Source organism: Corythoichthys intestinalis, chromosome 1 (genome assembly GCF_030265065.1).
Source record: "Corythoichthys intestinalis isolate RoL2023-P3 chromosome 1, ASM3026506v1, whole genome shotgun sequence".
NCBI lineage: Eukaryota > Metazoa > Chordata > Actinopteri > Syngnathiformes > Syngnathidae > Corythoichthys > Corythoichthys intestinalis.
In genome coordinates this window covers 9,047,768-9,057,956 of record NC_080395.1, presented here as the reverse complement: position 1 = coordinate 9,057,956, position 10,189 = coordinate 9,047,768, and the positions used below count along the sequence as shown (strand labels likewise).

Here is a 10,189-nt window from a genome sequence, read left to right as displayed (position 1 = left end):
AAATCTTTTCTGTGACAAACAGAACAATGTTAATAGAGTTGTACTTTATTCTAAGTAGATCTATACAGTATTACTTTTTTTTTGCTTTAGTAGATAAAATGGACGCATGTTATGCTGAGGTGTGCTTTTGTAAATTTGAGAGCCAAATGGTACAATTTACAGTGGCAGCAGAGAGCTGGGGGAGGGCGCAAAACGTTCAAGTCTTCGAGGGGGCGGCGTAACACAAAATAATTGAGAAGCACTGTTATACGCGAAGACATTTTTTCAGTTGTATTTATTTAATGTTGAGTGGTCTTAAGACAAACGTTTGTTTTTGGCATTCCTGGATAGTTAGGAGATTATTAACAGGTTTGTATTTATTGTGTATGTTAATATAATCTGTGGTCAAATATTGCAATTTATATTTGCTAATATACTTGAGTACAGTTTTTGGCTACTCTAGCCACGTCTATTTATCTATTTTGTAGAGTCCAGTTTTGGTTCCAAATCCAAACACTTCACATATTACACTGAAGTTTCAGCGACTGAATGTTTCTACTTCCGGTTCACACGACACAACATCTGTCAGTCTACCTATCCGGGACTTGCCGTTCTTTTGTGTTCGCTTCTACCCAAACAGGCTCATTCAAAGCATTCTCATCGGGTAGGTACCGAAGTAAGAATTTAGTGGACTAAAACGTCCCATCTTAAAGCTTAGTGGAAGTCGTTTGGCTTTATGTTGAAGCTTTGCAGGCTTACGTAACTTCGTTTTGTTTAGCTTCGCTCGCTAGCCATGACATGTTAAAGCAAGGGCGTAGGTTATGATTTAATATTGGTAGGGACGATATAACAGCATAACCTGTGTTTTTGCTGTGGACGGGACATTAATAATACCAAACCGATTGGGTGAACGGGGTTCAGAGCTATTATTCTCACCAATACGTCACTAATTAATTGATTGGCTAAATGATCAATGCATAACAAATCTGTATTGATTTATACTAACTTTCACACTGCAAATTTATAACGTCTTAATGTGATATTTTTTCTCAAATCTAGTCGAATAATTTTCTCCATCTTGTGTTTGAATATTAAAGACTAGTTAACAGATTAATGGGTCAGATTATTCCACTCACTTTAGGTAAATGTTACTATTTTTTCTACCCAACATCAGGGGTGTCAGCACCCCACTTCCCGCCCCACTGCTGAAGGCCAACCCAATCCCAAGCATCAAGTTAAAGAGTTGAGACGTGGAAGATGAGGAGAGATAATCCAGGCCATGACGAGTAACCGTAAAACAAAAGAAAATGAGGGTAAGATAATGACATTAGTTGTTTTACTATTTGTGCAATGTCAGACTTGCTTTGATGTGATCGTGATTGGGACTGAAGGGCAAATTCCCATATCTGACTTGCCAAACAAGGCTCACGATAACCATAATTCAATAATATATCGGTACAAACAATTGCGTCCAATCCATTTGAACTGGGATGGTGAGAGTTCATTCGCTGCCATCCCTTCGACGTCAAACGGATTGGACGTCTATGGCCGTAAATGGCAGCCAATAAGTTAGCGATTCTATCTATCATTAATATCAGTGAAAGATGTATGCCAGTAATAAAGTGTATTTCCTGTATCTACAGCAAAAGGGTTCCGAGGCTACGTTCTCCAGGCATATCTGATTCCAATCTGTTTCGTCCTCAAATCAGATTTTAGGGCTGGCTGTTCATTTTTTGGCAAGTGCCCGAATTGCAATTGGGCCTGTTTACACTGGGCCACATGATTGACCCATCTGACGAGTCATCCAGCACATGTAGTGTTTGACGTCATGAATTGCGACGTTGGCAGCAAACATGCAGCAACAGAAAGTATCTACAAGGTAGTGAACCAACATCAAACCCTATTAGGGATGAACGATATTGGAAAAAAACTGACATTGCCACTTTTCTAGTGATAGCGATATATTTTACAATATTAAAACTCGAAAAAACAGACAACTTGAAAAGATCTGTTTGGTGGACTCCCCATGAACACATTGTATTCATATAATCCCATTTGATCCCAGCTATGGGGTTCATCTGTGAAAGATTGTTGTATATAAGGGAGGCAATATTTTGGGTCACTTGCTACTTTAATGATGCAAAGCAAAGTTTACATACACAGCCCCTAAAGCAGGGGTGGGCAAACCGGTCCTCGAGGGCCGCAGTGGGTCCTGGTCTTTGTTCCAACTGATTCAGCACAGACAGTTTAACCAATGAGGTTTCAGTGGAAACAAGAAGCACCTGACTGCAATCAACTGATTGCACTTGTAAGAAACCAGATTGGTGAAAGGCTGTCCTCATGATGGGTATGAACAAAAACCCGCACCCACTGCGGCCCTTTGTGGAATAGTTTGCCCACCCCTGCCCGAAAGGGACATTGACAGAAATAAACTAAATTTGAGCAACCTGGTGCGCACCAGAAACAATCTGAAATTCAAACAATCTTGTGCTCACACATTAACATTAGCATTATGTAGCATTTAAGCAAGTTGGCCAACTTGCATAGCAAAAGTCTGCTAGCTTAAATGCTATATAATGCTAATGTTTACAGCAATGGCGTACCGCAAGCAACACGTCACTTCCGCTTATTAATATTCATGAGGTTAGCTACTGTTGCTAAGGGGGGAAATGAATGGAAATCGTGTACGAAGGAGATGTTTTCAGAGCTAAACCTACCAGTTCTCTCCAAAAATGATGTCCCTGGTGCCAAATTCACTGGCAAAGATGTGAAAGAAGATAAAATTGTTCAGTTAAAGAGATGGCTTGAGTGTCGAGGGCTGAAAAAGACGGGAAAAAGAGCCGACCTGATCCAGAGGTAGCTTTTTTATAGACCCTACTCACGTGACGTCACAGCCACGCCCCCGCGCCATGATGTCCGCATACTCGCCATAGAAATGCATTAGCGCTTCGTAAATTCTTCCTATTATTGCACGTTTTACTGCTCGTCAACATTAATACTCAAAATGGTGAAGTCGTGTGTGGCGGTCGGTTGCAAAAACAGAGAAGATAGACGGAGAGACTTGAATTTTTACCGTATTCCGAGAGACACGAAGAGGAGGCCGCGATTGACTGCTGCAATTCGACGAGACAACTGGGCTCCAAACGACTACCACAGATTATGTAGTAGTCATTTTATATCTGGTAAGATGCATTTAAAATATATTTAGAGGGTTTCGGGCTGACAACCACAATTAAGATCATTGCTAGGCTAATCGCCGACAACATACACGTATGTATGTAGTTAGTGCTATCGCTAAACCATATAAACATTAAAAGCCCTAGCTCCATTGACAAATGACATGAAATACATTAGACTTGACAGTGGATGTTAGCAAGAACAAAAGATTTTCAATTGAAAATTTCGTAACTCACCTTCCGAGCACAAGATCCTGCCGAATTTTCGTGTACGAGGACGTGTTTCACTTAACCAGCAACGTAGCATTTATAAGCCTCCAAGCTCTTAAAGTTTTTCAAACTTTCGTGAGAATAGGCTGATTTTGTGTGGGTATCAGATGTCAGGCGAAGCCAGCGGGTCGAAAAACATCGATTTAGGCATCAAATACGGATCTGGCGAATGGATAAACTGAAGCTTTTCCACGTAACGCCTTTTATGCAACGGATCCAATGAGTTTACAGCGTCAGATAACACCGGGGCTTCCATGAATTGCTCTATAACTTGCTCGACTAATAGAAAACAATGAGAATAGGTCTGAAAAAGAGGTACAATATGGCGGCCGGAAACAGCGACACGCCCATTTTGTGACGTAGGTGAGTAGGGTCTATAGACACCTTTTTCTTAAGCGACTGATAATGACATTCTCCTGTTTCAACAAGCTATCCTTTACTTGCCTGGCACGGCCAGACTGTTCTCACTGTATTTTTCAAACACTGTGAGAATAGTCTGGGACCCAGCCCATTAACGGCCTCTTGAGCAAGAACAAAATCAACCGTCCAATCAGATTCATTTATTTGCGTGATGTGTTCTTAACGAGCAGTGTCACTTTTCTGCATCGGAAGTCGTCTCCACAATAACACAGATGATGAACAGGAGAGCCGAGAATATGTTCAAATCCACAGTAAAATCAGTTTTATATTAACAAAAACACATAGACACAAGTCATTGACAACACGCTGTCTCCACTAGCCATGTTAAATAAACGCAAGTTGTCACTTTACAAACGTCACTTCAGTGCTGTGGCTTGCTCCGCCCTGGAAATTTGATCTGCTCTTTGGTCGCCAGACTCCATAGCTGGAACAGCGGTGAGTCTGGTGTACCAGGCTAATCCTTTACCACCAGCCCTGTCTTTCTTAAATAATATATCCTCTGGTTGTCCTACGTCTCTGACCGTTCTCGGGGGTAATTTATATTGTTTGTTTTGCGTAGCAATCGCAAATGTTAGTCAGTGACAGTCAACGAACACTTTTAAATTTTTTCATTGATAACAAATCTTAATTCTATAATTTATCTACACTTCCCCCTCACTAAAGTTGATTTTTTTACGACAGAAAATGTAACAGTGGCAGTCAGATATCATTTAAATTCTTTTCAGGTCATTCATTGTCAGAAGCAGCACGGCACAACGTCACGCTAAAAAAGAAGTTAAAAATATCAAAATGGCTTACCTCTTTGTCCTCTGAAAAACAATGCCAACCCAACAAAATGTTTACTGCATAAATGTTTACTGCCGAGCTGGCGTTATAAGTCCGCGCAAGTTGATTCATTCTTCACATTTTTTGGTTTCGGGAAGTATGAAGAAAACATCCTTCATATGCCGTAATGTCTAGAGTCGTGTCTACAAGTTCCAAAAAAGCAACGTGTGATCTGCATGTTCGTTTTTGAAAGATAACCGGAGAAAAGTAGCATAATTAACATGGTTTCTATGCGAGGGCGGGTCTGTAATGTCCCACTTTTGTTTTACTTCCGCTTTACGATGCGACGTCAGTCTAAAAATAGCATGCGTGCGGTACGCCATTGACTACTTTGCATAGCAAAAGTCTGCTAGTTTAAATGCTATATAATGCTAATATTGACAACAATTGACTAAATTGCATAGCAAATGTCTGCTAGCGTAAATGTTATTTCGCGGGATCCCTGAGCAAAGCTCCACTTTAGAGCTGAAACAAATACTCGAGCAACTCGAGTTTAAAAACTGATCCGAGTAATTTTATTCACCTCGAGTAATCGTTTATTTTGACAGCTGTAAGCATCACGTTTTGCTCGGACTACTTTTATTGCTGGACAACGCGCTGATGTCACGTGTGTAGAGGAAGAAGCAAAAAAAAAAAACAAACAAAAAAACTTACTGCTGCCGACAGCCGCTACAAACAACGCCGACGTTGCTAAATACTAGCCCGCATGATGCTACGTTGGTAGCAGGTAGCATCTGATGAGTCTCATAGAGATCACATGTATGTTGAACTAGATGCGAAATGACAGACTCGGCCGCATCTGGGCAGCGTTAGTAAACAGCCGCCTTCTTAAAGCAGTAGAGCGCTAAGCGCTAATAAAGAGCGTTAATAAATAAGATTAACGTTACTGTCACTAGCTCATGTAACGTTAGCCCTGCGGAGGGCTAGGTTTCTATTAATTGTGACCACTGTCGATGCGTGGCTAACGTGTCTTACACACAGGCTTTAACATAACATAGCGTTGTGGAGTGATGAGGGTGTTAAATAAAAACTCAATAATGCTAACTATCAATTTTAGCTCAGTAGTCATTGCTGCATAAAAAACCAAGTAGCACTGGTCCCTAATGTGCTCCAATACAGCATGTATCATACATTTATTTTGAACACTGCAAAAACTCAAAATCCTATCAGGACTTCTTACAGTTTAGACTAACTTAAAACTTAACTAGAACTTCAAAATGGCTTGACACAAATGGAAATTCAATTGAAACCCGTGGGAAAAAATCTAAACTTTTAAGTGATGCGTGTTATCAAGCGTAACGGCATTTATATATATACATATATATATGTGTGTGTATATATGTGTGTGTATATGTATATATATTTTTTAATAAGATCTAAAGGTTTTTTGAGTGAAAGCAGTGAATTAGTCTTTTTTTTTTATTCTAGTTACATCTGAGATGCAATTGTTGGCTTTTTTTCAACAACGTACATCGAAAATAAAGACATTGATTGACTGAAAATGGTTCAAGATTAGATGAAATGTCTTGTTTTCTCATGTATATTTATAATTGCTCTTCACCTAAAAATATATTTGTTTTATCCGATTACTCGATTAATCGATAGAATTTTCAGTCGATTACTTGATTACTAAAATATTCGATAGCTGCAGCCCTACTCCACTTTAGCAAATCATGTTATATTTTTCCATCCAGTGTCCCGCAGATGTCACTACAAAAGAGCTTCACCCTGAGAAGCACGCTCCCCTCCACATTAAAGAGGAGTCGGAGATGCCATACATTAAACAGGAGACGGAGCCAGAGACCCCCAACATTAAAGAAGAAGAACAAGAAGATGAAATCCCCAAGTCTCCAATGACTGTTTTTGTGAAGAGTGAAGAAGATGAAGGTCCAAGTGAAGAGAGCGGAACAGCGAAACCTTCAAGTGACGACTCATTTCAACACCTCATAAAAAAAGAAGAGGGACAAGCGCAACCTGACGGTTTGTTAGCTCCGCTCTCGGACAGCGACGACGTAACGTCACACTCTTCTCACTTTAGCACTGATGAGGAGGATAATGACTTTGAGCAAAATGCTTCAAAAGCCCTACAAGGGTCATCACTTTTTCCCTGCTCACTTTGTGATCAAACGTATTCTTGGAAGCATCACTTAAAAAGACACATGTACACACACACTGGGGAGAAGCCTTTTGTCTGCACATTTTGTGGTAAAACATTTGCCGACAAGGGAAATTTAATCAAACACACAAGCACGCACACTGGAGAGAAGCCTTTTTCCTGCTCTCTCTGTGGTAAAAGATTCACTCAGAAGATTCAGTTAGAAAGACACACACGTACTCACACTGGAGAAAAGCCTTTTCCCTGCTCACTTTGTGATAAAAGATACTTCACGAAGGCAGATTTAAACATTCACACAAGAACTCACAATGGAGAGAAGCCTTTTGCCTGCTCTCTTTGCGATAAAAGATTTTGTCTGAAGCAATATTTAACAAGACACAAGCATACACACGCCGGAGAAAAGCCTTTTGTATGCCCATGTTGTGGTGAAAGATTCACTCAGAGGAGAACTTTAAACACACACTCAAGATCGCACGCTGGAGAGAAACCTTTTACCTGCTCAACCTGTGGTAAACGCTTCACTCAGGAGAGAACTCTCAACAGACATGCAAAAACACACACTGGAGAGAAACCTTTTGTCTGCACATGTTGTGGTAAAAGATTCACCGACAAGGGACATTTGAACGAACACACAAGAACGCACACCGGAGAGAAGCCTTTTGACTGCTCACTTTGTGAAAAACGATTTTGTTCAAAGAAAGATGTAATAAGACACATGCGTACACACACGGGAGAAAAGCCTTTTGTCTGCACAACTTGTGGTAAACGATTCGCTGAGAAGGGAAGTTTAAACCAACACACAATGACACACACTGGAGAGAAGCCTTTTCCCTGCTTAGTTTGCCATAAAAGATTCTCTCGGAAAGCCGTACTAAACTGTCATACCAAATCACACACTGGAGAGAAACAATTTGCCTGCTCACTTTGTGATAAAAGATTTTGTACGAAGCATCAGTTGACAAGACACACACGTACACACACTGGGGAAAAGCCTTTCGCCTGCTCAGTTTGTCATATAAGATTTCGTACGAAGCATAATTTAGCAAGACATACGCGTGCACACACTGGAGAAAAGCCTTTTTTCTGCTCAAGTTGTGGTAAAAGATTCATCGAGAAAAGAGATTTAATCGATCACACAAGAACGCACACTGGAGAGAAGCCTTTCACCTGCTCTCTTTGCGATAAAAGATTTGGTCGTAAGCAACAGTTAACAATACACACGCGTACGCACACCGGGGAAAGGCCTTTTGTCTGCACACTGTGTGGTAAAAGTTACATCCGCAAAGAAGATTTAAAGAATCATGCAAAAAGACACACTTAATTACTCACGGCTTACTGCTTTTCGCAATTTTACTTCTCAATGTTGACAATACTTTGATGCTTCCCTTTTTGTTTTGTTTTGCTTTCCCATTTGTGTTAAACGAGGCCACAGGTTTTTTTTTTGGGTGCTAAATTAGCCAGCCCCTTTGCTTTGCTCATTACCGAGCTAGATTTGTTGTTTACTGAAATATATTGTGTAGAAATATCTGCTAAGAGTTTATTTTGTGACTAGATACATTTTGAAATTTTTTTTTTCTCATTAAAAATTAATAGGCAAGTTTTTGTCAAATTTCCGGGGAACCGTAATTTTTTGTCCAAATTCTGTATACAACTTTTATGCCCCTCACCGTCCCGGAATTTTTGACACCTAAATTATGTAATTTGGTAAAAAAAATTGTAGGACTAGATACATTTTGAAAATTGCTTTTTTGGAGGGGAAAATTGCCGTTTGCAGCGCAATGGAAAATTTTTTGGAGCTGTTTGAAAAATTCCCTGCGTCGCGCAAAAATTCCGGACGTGTCGATACTTGAACAGTGCCGATCGGTCAAGCGGTTCGGGCTGCGCGGCGCCCCGAAGGAATCCCATTCAAAAAAAAAAACAAAACTGAATAACATTACCTGGGTCTTTTTCAAAGACCCAGATAAATATGAAGAGACTTGTATGTGTTTTTGTTTTACACTTGCAGTTTTATTTGTTTATTTATTTTTTTAAAAAAAGGTCCTCAATTAAAGATCAAGGAGAAAGACTAGTCTCCTGTCATTGTTGGAACTTCTTTTCTCTGGTGTCACTCTGTCTTTACCACATTTAGCTGGAGAAAATTCTGGCCTCCCAATTCAAGGATTTGTGAAAACGTTGCCTCACTGAGACTAAGGGACTATAAACCTGTGGGAACACTGAAATGTAGAATTGTGTGTCATCTGAATAGGTGTTATGAAGGGAAGTGATATTACTGTATTGGCCCGAATATAAGACGGCCCTGATTATAAGACGACCCCCTCTTTTTCAAGACTCAAGTTTGAAAAAAGACTTTTGAACACCAAATTCATTTTTATACAGAAATAATTACAGTACATCTGAAACAAATGTTTATAACAATATATTTGAGAGAAAAAGCATGTTGCCTCATTCAATTCTTAATATCTGAATATTTAAATATGTAAACTAAAGTGCAATCACATTCGTAAATGAATGACTTCTGGTTTTTGAAATGTAAATGAACCAATCTTTTGTGATAAAACAACAAAATTGATATAACTGCATTAACCATCAAAGTGAAGTCTAACTGTAGTCTTGAAACAAATCTGAATAAGGAAAAACATTGCAATAAAATAATGCAAAGTGGTTAAACCTGAGAGTAGCTGAGCTCTGTCATGAGAAAACATCGCTTCAATGATATCTGGCGCCATCTAGCGTCATAAATGGATATAATGTCTAGACTCTGAATATAAGACGACCCTCACTGTCTCATTTCAATGCAAAAAAAACAGAGTCTTATATTGGGGCCAATACGGTAAATAGCTGTTATTCAATAACATATTAAAAGAATGAAACAATGTAATGTATTTGCTACAAGGATGTTAAGACTTTTTCTCTAGGCACAGGGACTCTTTTGACAAGAGACCACTTGGGACTCGTGATGGAGGTCAGGAGGGAGGTAGCAGCAAAAGGTCAATAAGCCTTAGGAAGGCCATTGGCTTTGGACGCTCCCTAGGACCAGAGGACAACAAAGGGCACCAGTCAACAGGCCAGAGGACAACGTGGGGGCACCCTGCAGTCCAGCAACATCGACAGCAGACGTCTTTGATTATCATTCATCACATGGCACAATCCCATCACGGTGCTGGGTAATGGCTGCCAGCTGGGAACCTGGCAGCCACAGAAATAGGGCTGGTAGGTGGGTCCCACACTTTCTGCCCATGGCGTGGCTCCTGGGACGTGGCCTCCCCTCTGCCTGGGCTGCCGGCCGCGGGAGTGGGTGGAGGTCAGGGCTCCGATCTTGCGTCACCCCGTGGCGGCTCCTTGGCGTTCTCCTACCTCCGCCTTCCGCTCTCTGCCTGGGTATCCGCCTTGTGCTCCCCCGCGG

General features: G+C 40.5%; 1 protein-coding gene across 1 annotated transcript; it reads left to right on the top strand.

The window, feature by feature from the left end:
• Window positions 1-548: 548 nt before the first annotated feature.
• LOC130926818 (gastrula zinc finger protein XlCGF57.1-like) lies at window positions 549-9,023 on the top strand. Its single transcript, XM_057852076.1, has 3 exons — window positions 549-643; window positions 1,154-1,292; window positions 6,365-9,023. The coding sequence occupies exons 2-3, from the start codon at window positions 1,287-1,289 to the stop codon at window positions 8,105-8,107; spliced, it is 1,749 nt and encodes a 582-aa protein (XP_057708059.1). The 5' UTR covers window positions 549-643; window positions 1,154-1,286; the 3' UTR covers window positions 8,108-9,023.
• The last annotated feature ends 1,166 nt before the right edge of the window (window positions 9,024-10,189 follow it).